The sequence below is a fragment of the Macaca fascicularis genome, chromosome 18 (genome assembly GCF_037993035.2).
Source record: "Macaca fascicularis isolate 582-1 chromosome 18, T2T-MFA8v1.1".
Classification (NCBI taxonomy): domain Eukaryota; kingdom Metazoa; phylum Chordata; class Mammalia; order Primates; family Cercopithecidae; genus Macaca; species Macaca fascicularis.
In genome coordinates, this window is record NC_088392.1 from 22259667 (window position 1) to 22276246 (window position 16580).

At 38.1% G+C, this 16580-nt stretch overlaps 1 protein-coding gene across 11 annotated transcripts in view; it reads right to left on the reverse strand.

Moving 5' to 3' along the window:
- Positions 1-16580, reverse strand: part of MALT1 (MALT1 paracaspase) — a 79520-nt gene that overhangs the window by 30016 nt on the left and 32924 nt on the right. For 3 of the 11 annotated variants that reach the window (XR_012427111.1, XM_045378165.3, XM_005586570.4), the window contains exons 5-9: positions 13665-13843; positions 13155-13251; positions 12292-12324; positions 9134-9160; positions 6964-6996 (exon numbers count right to left, since the gene is read on the reverse strand). Coding sequence is in view for 7 of the 11 variants with exons in the window: in XM_045378165.3 (XP_045234100.2) it covers positions 6964-6996; positions 9134-9160; positions 12292-12324; positions 13155-13251; positions 13665-13843 (369 nt within the window). In the remaining 4 variants the exon portion in view is untranslated. Of the gene's footprint in view, positions 1-1630; positions 1674-6963; positions 6997-9133; positions 9161-12291; positions 12325-13154; positions 13252-13664; positions 13844-16580 lie in introns of all 11 variants that reach the window. The other 8 variants (XR_012427112.1, XR_012427113.1, XM_074022432.1 and 5 more) reach the window with 7 other exon arrangements.

Below are 16580 nucleotides of genomic sequence, written 5' to 3' on the forward strand. Positions count from 1 at the left end.
AAGAGCCTGTGATGGCTCTTTCTTGAGGGCTGGCAGTGGGGCGTGTGCAGCACCTGTCATGGTAGCAGCAGTGATAGAAATGCCAGGGAGCAGAGAGAAAAGGTGACAAGAGTACCTGCAGCACCAGCCAACTGGCTGAAGAGCCGCCTGGCCAGAACTGCAGGCCACCCACCTCTGACACAGGCCAGCACTCGGTAACCAACCCTGTTTATTTGTAAGTTATCAATACTACTCTTAGGAAGTTGAAACAGGCATGAATGATCACATTGCTGACTTGACGGCTACACTATGTAATTTCAGATGTTTCAAATCATTGAGATGATTATTTCACCAAAAATCTGCTGAAATTGCTTTTCTTTCCATAGAACACTTAAACCTAGTGTTAAAACTGGCATCAACTTAAAATACTGTGACTTTCTCAAAGGATAAAAAACTCTACTTTGTGAAAAGCCTCAGTAATTTTACATCATGTCATCTTTATTCTGTATGTACATGTTCAGAGATTTCCAGCAAACTGCCCAGTCTTATCAATATATATAACAGTGAAATGATACTTAAGCCACATCATTAATTCAATGAAAAAGCTAAGAATACTCAGCATGGATTTCAATAGGAGGCAGCATAAAACTTAACATCACTTGTATTTCCTTTTGTTTTTGAGATGGAGTTTCGCTCCTGTTGCCCAGGCTGGAGTGCAATGGCACAACCTCGGCTCACTGCGACCTTCTGCCGCCCGGGTTCAAGCAATTCTCCCGCCTCAGCCTCCCGAGTAGCTGGGATTATAGGCATGCGCCACCATGCCTGGCTAATTTTGTATTTTTAGTAGAGATGGGGTTTCTCCACGTTGGTCAGGGTGGTCTCAAACTCCGGACCTCAGGTGATCTGCCCACCTCGGCCTTCTAAAGTGCTGGGATTACAGGTGTGAGCCACCACGCCTGGCCTTGTATTTCCTTTTCAAAATTTATTTTAAAATAAGCTAGTATTCTTACACTAAAGTACCCACTATAGCAAGACTGTTAGCTGGCTAATCCACAGCACATTTTTTGTGAGTCCATCAATGCTATTAGAATCCAGATCCAACCTCAACAGAGTGACAGACTCAGATCAATCTTCTTCTAAAGTGAGGGGAAATGCGAGAATGCATTGTCTCTGGTTTACATCATTATAGCCCAAATCATAGGTTTACAGAAGAGGTTAAAAAGTTACTGGGGTAGTAAAATGCTTGTAAATCATTCCATTTTTCCATGGAATACCATCATTTAATTATACACATCATAGATTTTTATTGGTAGAAAACAATTATAAGTATATAATAAAAAGAAATCACTGGGTCTTTAGGGAAATACAATTAACTGTCAAACTAAGCATCATGGGATGTTTTTGCTGCTATCAAATCTTTATTCACTGGTTTTGTTATCTCTTTGGGAAAGAAACACTTGGTACAGTTTACAGAATGCACAGGCTCAATAGTGTGAGAACTACAGGTCTTAAAATGTATGTATTGATAATTGTCTATAACACTTCTAAAATTTTTCCCCAATGATAATTTTTAATAGCTAGTTTCTAAGATGTCTTAGAGCATTTCCTTGACTTTAATGGTGAAAAAGATGGAGGGGTAAGTAAATCTTACCTGTCCAATCTACTTGTAAAACAGTTCCTGGGTGACAGGTGAACTGGGGTGATCGGAAGATGGAGAAGCAGTAGAAAGGGAGACGAAAAAAGACACGACAGAGAAACGAACAATAAAACTTGAATTTGAGGAGGTAAGACTGAGGAATAAAGAAAACTTCAAGATGGCAAATATAAAGCAATTTACAATGGTCTTCAAGTGATAACATAAATGAAGGGAATTTTTCTGTAGAAAAACATTTGCTGTAAGAGCTATCCACAACTTCTTGAACACAAACCATTTATTGGAAAAGTGAAACAAAAATGCCACCGGATTCAGCAAAAGAATAATGAAGCCACTTCAGAAAGACATTTTAACTCGTGATTCTAAACAGCTTCCAAAGTTTAATGTAATATATTCTTCAAAAACTGGTGTTATATCGTTAGTCCCATGTCTAATAATTTTATTATCTTATCTAAAATGAGTTAATATTCAGAAGCACCTAGAAAAGGAGCTGGCATATAGTAAATGCTATTAAGTATTTGTTTAAAAATCTCATGTATTAAATCTTTTAGTGACTCTTCACATCCTACAAAATAAAGTCCCAGTTTGATGGTGTGGGTGAGGAACAGGCAGCTCAGTATTGCTGGAAGGTGGAGGACTAGGGAAGGCGTGGCTGGGGGCTAGACTGGTGATGTAGTTTGGCATTCAAGGCCATCTGCATTCTAGTCCATGCCTATCTTTCCAGCTGTGGTAGCAGGCGGCCCCCAGCAAGCCACAGTATCCTTGCCCTTGTGAGTACAGTCACCCTACCTGTCAATCTGGGCTGTATCGTGACTTTCTTTGCGCAACATAATATGTGACTCTGCCAGTTCAGGGTCTAAGCCTTAAGAAGCTCTGACAGTTTCCACTTTGGAGATCCAGCCATGACATAAAGAAAACAGCTACATGGAGAGACCACTCAGGGAGGGACAAGGAACCGAGGGAAAGAGGGAGAGGGAAAGGAAGAGAAAGAAGTTGGGGGGCGGGAAGAGGAGGGGATGACAGAGAGAGACAGACAAGGAGAGGGAGAGACAGAGTGAGAGGAAGAGAAAGAGAGAGAGAGAGGGAGGGAGATTTTTCAGTCTTCACAGTCTTCTGGCAACCCCCATTAAGGTGCCAGGTATGTAAGCGAAGTCATCTTGAATGTTGCAGTCCCAGCCTCATCTGACTGCAACTGCATGAGACCCCAAGAAAGACCAGCAGAACCACCTGCTAAACCCAGTCCAACCCCGAGAACCATGAGAGATAATAAAACTCATGCAGTTCTTAAGCTAGTAAATTTTGCAATGTTATTCAGCACTAAATAACTACATTACCAGTCACTCCTTCCCTGGTTTCCTACCTTCCAACAATACTGAACTACTTGTTCCTCACCCACACCATCTACTTCATGCCTCCATCCTCACCATGTCTTCACCCTTTTTTCCCTCTCCTTCATTTCTGAATGAACTCTCATCCCATACATTTTCATTTTATCCCCTTGAGAGCTCCCAATTCATCCTTGAAAATTGTCACCTTGGCTTTGCCTCTTAGGATAAAGCCTTCTCTAACTCTCCTAAACTAATCTGATCACCATCTTCTATAAACAATTTCTAGATTCTTTACATATTTCTACTAGGCATGCATCATGTACTATATTATTCATTTAATGTCTGTCTCCTATTAGTATCCCAAAGCCTTGAATTCACAAACCAAGGCTTGTTCTCTTGTTTCATTAAGCAGCAGTTCCCACCCTTTCTGCACCAGGGACCAGTTCTGTGGAAGACAATTTTTCCATGGACAGTGCCAGGGGAGGGGTGGTTTTGAGATGAAATTGTTCCATCTCAGATCATCAGGCATTAGATCCTCCTAAGGAGTGTGCAATAGAGTTCACACTCCTATGAGAATCAAATGCCGCTGCTGATCTGACAGGAGGCAGAGCTCAGATGGGGAGGCAGAGCTCAGATGGGAATGCTCGCTCACTTGCCTCCTGTTGTGTGTCTCAGTTCCTAACAGGCCACGGACTGGTTCTGGTCCACAGCCTGGGGGTGGGGGACGCCTGTCATAAAGCACAGATGAAACATTAGATAAATGTTTGGTGAACTTCCATGATAGAAGTTGACTTGATATTCCATTTATCTTATTCTTTCAATTGGGACATGTTTGAGAAAGAATACCTGGCATAATGGAGCTAACAGAGGCTATGGAATGAGAGACAGCTGGGTTTCAATCCTGTCTCAACCACTAAATTGTATAATCCCAAGCAAGTTTTACTAAACACAGTTTTAAATTTTCATCTACTAAAAATGAGGAAAAATACGTACATCTCAGGGTTAAATTATACATTTCACTAGGTGAAAACACTTAGTTTATTAACATTACTATTAAATGCATACTTGTGATTAAACTATCTTCAACAACTAACCCAGTTACATTTGGATCTTGTCATTTTGTGTACCTAAGACATATGTATGCTCCTCACTATGGAATATGATGGCTATGCCTTTGTTCAGAACACTATTTTAATAGGTATTTCTTAATCAGCAAAGTCTGTCTGGAGATCTAAAGAAAAGACCATACAGCTGGAATACATGAAAACTTACCACTATGAATGAAACATAGCAGGTTGTTTTGTTTTTTTTTTTTTTTTTTTTTTTTGAGACAGTCTCGCTCTGTCGCCCAGGCCAGAGTGCAGTGGCTGGATCTCAGCTCACTGCAAGCTCTGCCTCCCGGGTTTCCGCCATTCTCCTGCCTCAGCCTCCCGAGTAGCTGGGACTACAGGCACCCGCCACCTCGCCCGGCTAGTTTTTTTGTATTTTTTTAGTAGAGACGGGGTTTCACCATGTTAGCCAGGATGGTCTCGATCTCCTGACCTCGTGATCCACCCATCTCAGCCTCCCAAAGTGCTGGGATTACAGGCTTGAGCCACCGCGCCCGGCCTGCAGGTTTTTTTTTTTTTTTTGAGACAGTCTCACTCTGTCGCCCAGACTGGAGTGCAGTGGCATGATCTCCACTCACTGCAACCTCTGCCTCCCAGGTTCAAGCGATTCTCCTGCCTCAGCTTCCCAAGTAGCTGAAACTACGGGCATGTGCCACCACATCCGGCTAATTTTTTTTCTATTTTTAGTAAAGTCGGGGTTTCACCATGTTGGTCAGGCTGGTCTGGAACTCCTGACCTCAGGTGGTCCCCCTGCCTCGGCCTCCCAAAATGCTGGGATTACAGGCGTGAGTCACTGCGACTGGCCTTCATAGCAGGTTTTCTTAAGGTGGTAATTCACAGTCCCTTATCCTTATCAACATCAAACACCTTCACCTTCACTGCCTCCTGATTCCATGATCATGGCTTGGACTTTGCGTCAACCTAAGCTGCTCCACCTCTGAAATCTAAAATAATCTATTTCCTCTTTGTAATCAAAACAACTTCCTATTCTTTTAACAGTTTTGCCATCTACTACTTATTCTACTTCTCTTCTAACTTGGTGAACTTTAAAAGTCTCCTGATTCCTTCATTTTCTCCCAGTTTAGTAACTTTTTGAAGGTTTTTTTTTTTTTTTTTTTTTTTGAGACAGAGTCTCACTCTGTCACCCAGGCTGGAGTGCAGTGGCGTGATTTCGGCTCACTGCAACCTCCGCCTCCTGGGTTCAAGTGATTCTCATGACTCAGCCTCCCGAGTAGCTGGGATTACAGGTATGTATCACCACACCCAGATCACCTTCTCTATTTTAAAGCTGAGTTCTGCTACTGAAAAATCACACAACTGATCTGAACCATTATAAATTCTTAATTTTTAAAAGTCTTAGTTGGACTCTCAATACACATTCACTTGTAGATCAGACTTATCAGACCTTGCTTCCATATTCTTTAGTCTCTAAGCCTCTGCCACAGCGTAAGATCTATATTCAGCCTTACTTTATTCTTTTTCCCTCAATCTTTTTCTTTGAGACAGTTTCACTCTTGTTGCCCAGGCTGGAGTGCAATTGCACGATCTCAGCTCATCACAACCTCTGCCTCCTAGGTTCAAGAGATTCTCCTGCCTCAGCCTCCCACATAGCTGGGATTACAGGCATGCACCACCACGCCCAGCTAATTTTTGTATTTTTAATGGAGATAGGGTTTCTCCATGTTGGTTAGGCTGATCTCGATCTCCTGACCCTCAGGTGATCCTGCTGCCTTGGCCTCCCACAGTGCTGGGACTACAGGCGTGGGCCACCATGCCCGGCCTTTTCCTCAACCTTTTAAGCATATGACTATGCCTAATTACCTAGAAATAAAAAACAAACTAAAAATGTCCTCAACTTCCCAATAAATCTATCTATTCACCAATCTCTCCTTCTTTTTAATCTCAAAAGAAGTTTCAACATTCTGATTAAAGCCAATTTCTCTTGTTTTTACCTGGGCCCAAATCCCTATCATCTCTTCTAGGAACTTGCTCTATAAGTTGTCCTCTCTTTGATGGATCACTCTAATCTACACAGTCAATCTACACAGTCTCAATAGATACTTCCTTTCCAAATGTAAATATCCTCACATTTTCCCCTCCTACCAAAACACTTTGAATATGTGCCCTATCTAGTTAATTTCAAATCACCCTTTCTTTCCAACAAATTAATATGTACTGTCTTCATTTGTACACTTCTGAATCTTTTCCCACTATTTTCTACATTGTATCCATGTTTAAATTCCCAGCATAACTCAGTAACTGACACATATTAGGCACTTTCAACATTCCACTCAAAGTCACCAATCATATCTTCAGTAGCTGATCTAATGGACAAATTTTAGACATATTTTATCTGGCTTCTGCCAGAATCAAGATGTTACCTATTATTATCATCTTTAAATGTTAATCTGCTAAACTTTTCTCCCTTACATTTTCCTGTCCCAGGCATGCTTTAAATGCAACTGTTCATTTACATTTTATTCTAAATTATTTTCTCTTCCCATTGGAGAAGATAGAGGGGCAAACGCTAAAGCTACTGCAACCCTTGTGATTTCTATCCCTCACCAAGAGACAGCACTAACCACTTCCTCCCCTATGCTAATTATGCAGCATGTACATGTTTCTTTTTGTATGCACGTCTGTTTGCATGTTGTGAGAAACACACAAATCACTCCACAGAAGGTGACTTGACCCTAGAAACTGAATTTGTAATCATTTTTAAGCCTCCTCTTCTAAACCTTCTTTTACAGATACAAAAAATAAAACATTTTAATTTATAATCCCAATGTTATTCAAATATTTCTTTAAAAAAGCAAATTAAAATGTCTTAAATTCCTTCTGGAGTTATACACAATAATTATACTTTGATCACGCATTTTAAAGCTCTACTCACCCAAAGGCTGGTCAGTTGTTTGTTCTTTATTATCTATACAAAGATAAAAAAGCAAAACATATAAGATGCTGTTGTCCATGGTATATTTCCAGAGTTAAAGATATAGGAAAAGTATAAAACAGCAGCATCATTTACAGAATATAGTTTCTAATCTTCAGATTTTTAATAAAAACACTCTTGAATGGAAAAAACTGATGGTGGTGTTCACAATAAGAAGTAGCAGTAGTTACCATTTCCTGATGCCACAGCTGGCACCGTTCTACATGCTTTATATATAATAGATCTAATGAAACCTCACTCTACCCTATCTATATTAACTCCATTATATAGACAAGGAAATTAAGGCAGAGAGAGATTAAAGTCACTCATCCAAAGTGAGTAAGCTAGTAAGTAGCAAATCTGGATACTGAGGGAGTCTCCTTCTGGATTCTATGCTTTCAATCTCTACTATACGGAAACTAAATCCCTCCCTGCACCTGGAGCACCATGTAGGGAAACATGTAGTTGATCAATTGTATGTCCACTACTGTCGAGAGATAACTTTGTACTATTGGTAAAATAAATGCCACTGAAGCCTATTAAAAGCTTTCCCTGTACAACATTCTTCTTTTAAACCTAAATTTTGGGTAGTCCCTGAATTGTGGGAAGTAAGAAAAAACTCAAAGGGCCAGGAAAATTTTAGAATCTTAGTCGTGGCTATTTACAAAAGTTTTTCTGAAATAGTTTTTCATAATGGTCATTAAAGAAAAGCAAGAATTAACAGACTAATTTAGGAAAGGGGATTCTATTCAGACCAAGAGAAACAATTACTAGGAAGGTTTTTGACAGTTCAAGACCTACTTGAAGCAGGTCTCACTGAGGCTTTGTGTGAATTTAAGGTTACTACAGCAAGGAGAATGATGCACACATAATGGGGACTTTCTGCTGTGTATAATTTGCTTATATTCAGTCAGCACAGTCCAACGGCATTCACAATAATAGATGTTTGCTAATGCAATATGAATATGACACTAAGCAAACTAGTAATGATGCTAAAATAATAAGAAATAAGTAGAGAAGTAATAGGGCTTTCTACAAATATTAAATGACATAACCACCTTCTTAATCTACTCCTGAAAGGTTTTATTTTCAGATCTATTCACAGGTTCCATCATTGTCTTTCAGGAAGCCTACACTGTGTTGATATCCTGTGTCTTCATGTAGTTCTCACTGTTGATATGCCTTTTATCTCAGTTGAAGGCTTAGCTTGTTAGAAATCTGTTCTAATTAAAATTAGCCTACAGAGTTCTGCATATTCTTGACAACTGTCACTCATTAAGAAATGGTCGGCCAGGCGCGGTGGCTCAAGCCTGTAATCCCAGCACTTTGGGAGGCCAAGGCGGGCGGATCACGAGGTCAGGAGATCGAGACCATCCTGGCTAACACGGTGAAACCCCGTCTCTACTAAAAATACAAAAAAAAAAAAACTAGCCGGGCGCGGTGGCGGGCGCCTGGAGTCCCAGCTACTCGGGAGGCTGAGGCAGGAGAATGGCGTAAACCCGGGAGGCGGAGCTTGCAGTGAGCTGAGATCCGGCCACTGCACTCCAGCCTGGGTGACAGAGCAAGACTCCGTCTCAAAAAAAAAAAAAAAAAAAAAAAAAAAAAAAAAAAAAAAAAAGAAATGGTCACTGACCAACCCACCTGTACGGTGCCAATGATCCCCATAAACACACTTCTTACTCCAGATATAGGCACCCACCCAACTAGTTCAAATACACTGTATGACTAAGGAACCAAGAAAAAGGTCCCAAGGGTCTGATCAGTTCAGAAATGTTACCCCTATCACTCTGTCAAACGCTGCTTCCTGCTTTCAGATTAAAGATCATGTACTTCCCCCATTAACTTCCTTATTATGATATACGGAGTAACACACAATGATAAAAAATACATTGAGGTTTTAGGTTACCTCAAACACTTTTTTTCTACCCTTACAGTTTTATAACCTAAAATATTTTTTGTATCATTTGCATAAAATTGTACTTCATGTAGTTAATTTCAACCTTAAATTATATTATTAAACATATAGAAAAAAGTTACTAGTATTACTATAGCAAAAGAATACCTATGGTATCTTTACTGCATTCAACAACTTAAAAACCTAAAACTAAAGTTTTATGTTTATATTACTCACCAGGATGACCAAGATTATTTAATTCATCTAAAACAAAATAAGAGAAAACAGACTAAGTAATTGAAATGCCAATTTAGCATAAATAGTAAGACTAATCAAAGTAGCTTTGAGCCAGTGAATTATGCTATAGTGTTTTATCAGTTTACAACTTTTCAAATTAAATGAAGAAGCCATGCAAATACCAAATTGCAAAGAATAGTGAATATTGCTGTGCTTATCATTTAGGACTTCTAAGCTATCACTGTTTTCATTAAGTGACAAAAACTAGGCTCTTTCATAATTTATTCATAGTTTTAGATATTCTGGCCAATTAAAACCAGTAATCTCAAATGATCTTTTTTTTAAGTCAACTTTTAATTTTAGAACATTTTAAGGTTTACAGAACTACTGTGAAGGCAGTGCAGAGAGAGTTCCTATATACCCCATACCTAATTTCTCTATTATTAACATCTTACGTTAGCATAGTGTATTTGTCACGTCTTATGCTAGAATAGTATATTTGTCACAACTAATGAATCATTAATGGTCTTTTTTACTCAGGGACTCCATTCAGGATCTCACATTACAACTGCTTGTGTCTCCTTAGGCTTGTATCTTCTTGGTTGTGACAATTGCTCAGGTGTTCCTTGTTTGTGATGACAGTGCAGTTTTGAGGAGTAACTGTCAGGTATTTTGCAGAATGTCACTCAACTGAGATTTGATGTTTTTCTCATGGTTAGATTCATAGTTTCTCAAGGTGTAAGGTGTTTTTTGGGGAGAAACAGTGGTTTCAGAAGTAACCTGTACCCCCACGGGACATCTTATCATGGCCAATGGATAGGTAAAATAAGCAATGACATTATAGCCATCTTTTTCTTTCAAGTTTTATGAAGATAAAAATTAAGATTAACAATAAATTACAAATGTTATATACTATTCATACTTTTTTTATGTAGAAACTTTATTCTTATATGTTACATAAAATCAATTGAAGAAGGTCTGAGTCAGCACAAGGGTCTGAGTCAGCACAATTTCTTTTGCCTTCAGTATTAGGCTCAACTTATTCCCAGTTACTTAGTAGGCAGCACCATACTCTTTCACCCCTCTTCAATGAGGCTGTATCATACATTTGCAATACAGTTAGGTTCTTTTCTAATAGTCTCCATTCCATCTTGGGACTCCCCTCCTCTGACCTCCTAAATGATTAAAATTTGTATACATGTATTCATCATTAATCATATAGAATAGTTGCACTGCCCTAAAAAAATCCACCTATTCAACCCGCACCCCTCATCCTGATCAAGTATCTTCTTCTCATTTAAACATAATAATTGTACATATTTATGGGATACATATGATATTTTGACACATGCATATAATGTATAATGATCAAATCAGGGTATTTAGGATATCCATCATCTCAGACACTTATTTCTTTGTGTGGGGAATATTTCACTTCTAGCTATTTCGAAATACATGGTAAAGAGCTGTTACCTATTGTCACCCTACTCTGCTATCAAACACTAGAACTTATTCCCTCTAACTGCAGGTCTGTACCTATTAACCAACCTCTCTTCATCCACCCCCAAGCCTCTTCCCAGTCTTAATCTACTCTCTACCTTCATGAGATCGACTTTTTTAGCTCCCATATATAAGTAAGAACGTATGATATTTGTCTTTCTGTGCCTGGCTTATTTCACTCAACATAATGACTGTTCCAACCATGTGGCTGCAAATGACATAATTTCATTCCTTTTTTATGGCTGAATAGTCTGATCAAGTATCTTGAACAAAATACACAAAATGCAATAGAGGACACCATGCTCTATAGGTAAAAAATATATATAAAATAAAGGACACTGTTCATATGCAATTCTCAACTTTGTGAACTTTCACTGAAATAAAATTTGGATCTAATTTTTTCATCTGAGACTTCTGGAGAAACTTCATAACTGGATTTTCATCTTTATGTGTTCTAAATAGAGTTACGTGAAAATTATTATTTAATAGTGTGCTTGCTACTGCAAAAATTACAGAGAATATTGCAGGTATAGAAGCAGCACAGAAAGGTGATAATTCACACGCATCACCCTGGAGCCAAACAGCAGTGCTAGCTTATATTTATTCTTAGAGGTTTCCAACTTTAGGAAGTCTTAAAAACCATGCAATTAGGCAAAAAGGATTAAGACAGGAAGAGGAGTTCGATTAGGATTTCTTCACATGGCTTCCCTCAAACAGGGTTAACAGATCATCGAATTATAACTCCCTTACAAGACAGAATTCTTGTTCGCAACTATGTATTAGGATGAAAACAGTAATTATAGTATTTCAAAGTGATGCTATAGAGACATGCAGGACAGGAAAATCAGAAAATGTAAAATTTAACATTATTTCCTTACTTTACCCAAGTAGAGCCTAAGCTTATGTAATAAAGAGGCAGAAATTGAAAAAAATACTTTGCCATCCACAAATCTCATTTTGCAAAACAATATGACATCACACTAAGGAAAGATGATCCAAGTTTTAATATTTACTCATTACAATTTAAGTACGATGCTTTGGCTAATTAAAAAAAATTAGAAGTTTATGTTGAAACAGATTTTCAGTTCCCTTTACATATTATGGTAAAGGTGACATGGTAGATTATCTAAAGTCTTGTAGCTTCAAAAAATCCTGATCAATTTTATATTAATACAGAATATTTAATATTTCATAAAACATATGTTAAATAAATTTCTTCTCCTGAAACTTTTATAAAAACTAAATTTCATTTGACAGCATCTAATCATGGCTAAAGGACAGACAAAATAATCTAAAACAAATATCCATGATCATATAGCCACTTATCTTTTTAATAAATTTTATGTAGATAAAACTTAACATTAAAAATTAATTGGAAATGTTCACTACTCAAAAGATACAATGCAGGAACTTTGTTCTTATATGTAATACTAATAGAAAGTCAACTGAAGATTAGTTATTGTAATAGTGTGTCAATTTAATCGTGTCTGTCCATTTATAAAACTTCAAAGATTAAAATACAATATTCTTCAATCAAAATCATTTCTTACAGCTAGTATTTTTTCCATCACTGCACTCAGTAAGCTAAGAGCACTCCACCAATCCCAAGAGTAACTAGCATGCAGGAGATTTGGTTTCAAACCAAAGACTTACACTACCTTCAGTGCACTCCACTGCCTCATCTGTTCTTCCTTGTTTCAGAAAAAACAAATTTGAATATATTGTAATTCATGATCTTAAGAAGGGCGGCCGTCAAGCAAATAGAGATAAATATCATAGAGATATGTTGGCAAACCAACACATGCAAATACCTCCTACTATGAACAATATAACTTCAAATATATTAAGCTGAAATATAAATTCCCAAATTATGCAGTTAATAATGGGATTGTTGATTAATAACCTTTCTTTCCTTTATATGTGTATGTTTGTTTTTAAAAATGTTTTATTAAAAATCTTTTTATTATTTTTAATTCAACCTCCCAGCCTGAAGCAATCCTCCCACTTTAGCCTCCCAAACAGCTGGCACCAGGTGCATGCTACCATGCCTAGCTAATTTATTTATTTATTGGTATTAGGGATGGAGTTGCACTATGTTGCCCAGGCTGGTCTCAAACTCCCGGGCTCAAATGAACCACCAACCTTTGGCCTCCAAAAGTGATGGGATTTTACAGGTGTGAGCTACTGCACCTGGCCAAAAATCTTTTTCCACTGAATCAAATTTTTTGTAGCTAAAGCTTTAAAGAATACATATTTTATCATAAATGTTGAAAATAAACTATAACTAAAATAATCTAAATAAAATGGCCTTTTTTCCTGATTATTTTTCCTTTCTGTGAACCTAGATTATGATTTTAGTGTGCATTCTTTCAAATTTCAATATAAATAATATAACTTCTAATACTTAACACATCATTAAATAGTATGGGGTAAAAAGTATAATTTCCTTTGCTTAAACGTTGCAGTTTATATAGCTTATATTATAGTCCACTTGTCAGAACACTGGAGAAATATTTCTTACCTATGATGATTTCTGCCTTCTTGCTATCTTGACTGTCTCGATCATTATATACATGACACCAGTAGGTTCCTTGGTGTTCCAAATCCACATAAGGCACCTATATCAATATTAGAACATGTAAATACTTCCTCTTCAATTTTAATGGCTTGGAGAAAAAGTCATTTTGTGTTTTAAAAATACCCTGCAAAACATAACATCTCAGAAGGCTTTAGACAATGTTACATTAGCTCCATTCATCAGGTTAAATACCAGCAAGTAAATGTTGTAATGATTCTAACAGTGCTGAGTTTCATGCAATACTATTTGACGCTTTACATATAAGCCTGAATTGAATTCTAGCACTTTAGCAAATATAAGAGTTAGTTAATATGAAATCATAAGGGACTTTAAATACAAATATTGAAAACATTAAAACATCTGAAAGGATATGAGTTTTAATGTTTATATTTCAATTGTACCATTTGTTTTACATGTTAACTTCCCCAAATGCCCCCAAAATCAACTTCCTACCATGTATAGCTTTTTGGTCTCATGTGTTAACGGTAATTCATTTTTGAACCACTGGTAGTGAGGAATAGGGCTTCCAACAGCAACACACTGTAAAACCAATGTGCTGCCTGGCATCAGCTTTTGGGAAGTTGGTTCAACACAGATTTGCAACTTGGATTCAGAGACGCCATCAACACTTCCTTAAATTAAAAGAAAAAATAAAATCTCTAGGTTAAAAATAAAAATGAAATTTTCCTATAATTAAAAAAAAAAGATGCGTCAAATTCCCCCTTCATTTGTTACAATCTTTAATAACATTTCCCAAACTGTTTCAAAAAACTATAGCACTCATAGAAATGTTAAGAGATATTCTGTGGCCAAAAGAATGCTGTGGACAAATAACTTTACAAAATTCTGGGTTACATAAGGTTAACACATTTCTCAATTGCAGGACTTCTCAAAGTTTTCAAAGTGCTAGTATGCATTGTTAGTTAAGGAGAGGAATATAGTTCAAGTGCCTTCCAAATGTGTTTGGCTGCAGAATCTTTTTGATGGAGGCAAACAACTTACTAACATCTTGAATGATATTGGCATTCAACATGGAAAGCTCTATGTTCCGTTCTTTGACATACTGAAATAAGTTTTGTAACCCGCACTGAATAAATACAGATGAGTTATCACTAACATTTCTACCCCAGGCAGATATTAGAAATCATTTACTTAACACTCATTTAATACTCTTTAAGTTCCCAGAAGGCAAAGAGCTTGTCAACTTTATGCCACAAGTCTCCATTATGAAACTCAGTGTCTAACACATTACAGGTGATCAGTAATATTCATTGAATGAATATGATTCCATTTATAAATATATTATTACATGCACAGAAATAGTGTAGAAAGACATACGTTGCTCTCTTAATTCATCAGGATTATTTCTGGAGACTGCTCCACTCCCACACGGACACCTTACCTGGGCTTTGATATCCTGCTCTGGGTCATCCCAGTGCATCCCAGTTCCTCCCACCCCCTCCCACCCCACACAAATGTCTACCATGTTTGGCCCCACCTAATGCCTTTAGAACTGAGTTGACAAGGAAGGGTAAGCCAGCTGAATGTTTTACAAAATTTTAAAAGCAGTGTGTGAGCTGGCATTAGGGTAACCAGTGGTCTCAGTTTGCCTAGGACAGAAAGGTTTCCCAGAATGCAGCACTTAAAAGTGTGAAGACTAGGAAAGTCCTGGGCAAACCAGATGGCTGGTCACCCCTTGCAGGCATGACCAATTAGATCCTCAAGGAACCCCACCTGCAAAGAGATTCTGCCTTCCTCACCAACTCCCTCTCTTGGGCCCTTCTCAAGTGCTCTTGAGAAGGCTAAAGAGGAGAGGAGAGGTAAAAGACCACCTGTGAAGTGCAGGTCCACAGGGCCTGTTTAAGGCTGAGGGAAACCCTTGGAGGTCCATGAGGCCCTCAGTGAGTGCAATGCCTTTGCTTTCCAAGGCTGGCTGGGGGCAGGGCAGCTAGGCAGGGGGTCTCAGACCCCCTGAGACATAGAAGAGACAAGGGTGGAGTTGGAGAACAAAAATGCTTCAGTGGTTCAATAAGCTGAGACTCTGGATGTAAAGTGAAGAGAGATCTCTTGCAGTTTGGCACTAGAGCTGTAAAACAGATTCTTGAAGTCTTCTCGATATGTCAATCTCAGTCCTGCCAAAGGGAAATCCTCATTCTACCCTCAATTCCATCAGTAGTAAATTGAATATATCTAAAGCCCAGACATAACAACTACAAATTGGATGGACTCATACCCCTATTCTAGTAGCCATTACAAGGGGTGTCCCTAGTTCCTGGACATAAAAATATTAATTTCAATCTCTGTTATATGTTAATGTGTAATATGTTAATCTCATATGTTAATGCTCTTTTTCTTTTATACTCAATGTTCAGCATTGAATAATTATGAGACTTACGAAGAAGAAAGAAAATGCAACCCTGTCGGGGGGTGGGAAGCTAGGGGAGGGATAGCATTAGGAGAAATACCTAATGTAGATGGCAGGTTGATGAGTGCAGCAAACCACCATGGCATGTGTATACCTATGTAATAAACCTGCATGTTCTGTACATGTATCCCAGAACTTAAAAGTATAATTTTAAAAATTTTCCTAATGTTGAAAGAGTCTCACATTTCTAAAATAAACCATGTTTACTTGTCAAAAAAAAAAAAAAGGCCGGGCGCAGTGGCTCAAGCCTATAATCCCAGCACTTTGGGAGGCCGAGATGGGCAGATCATGAGGTCAGGAGATCGAGACTATCCTGGCTAACACGGTGAAACCCTGTCTCTACTAAAAAATACAAAAAAAACTAGCTGGGCGAGGTGGCAGGCGCCTGTAGTCCCAGCTACTCGGGAGGCTGAGGCAGAGAATGGCGTAAACTCGGGAGGTGGAGCTTGCAGTGAGCTGAGATCCGGCCACTGCACTCCAGCCTGGGCGACAGAGCGAGACTCCGTCTCAAAAAAAAAAAAAAAAAAAAAGAAGAAAAAGAAAAGAAAAAGAAAGAAAAGCACAGCTGGTCTACATTCTGGAATTATCAGATTAACTCACATTAACTCAAAGACAAACATCTTAAAGGATCTGGTGAGAAAGGCAGTTAATCAACTTGCACAGAAAATGGTGGCTGACTTACAATTTCAGCAGTGAGAAATTGAAGGAAAAAAAAGAGCCAAATGGAAATAACAGAAATTTAAAATATCAAGATTTTCACTCATCAGTGCATTTGATGGGCTTACCAGCAGACTAGTCACACCAGAGAAAAGGATCAGTAATCTTGAAAACAGGTTAAAAGAAATCCAACTGGAAATAAAGAGATAAAGTGAAGGAAAGAAAGAAAAAAAAGACAGGGCTTATAAGACCTGTGGAACAACATCAAATAGTCTAACATACATATA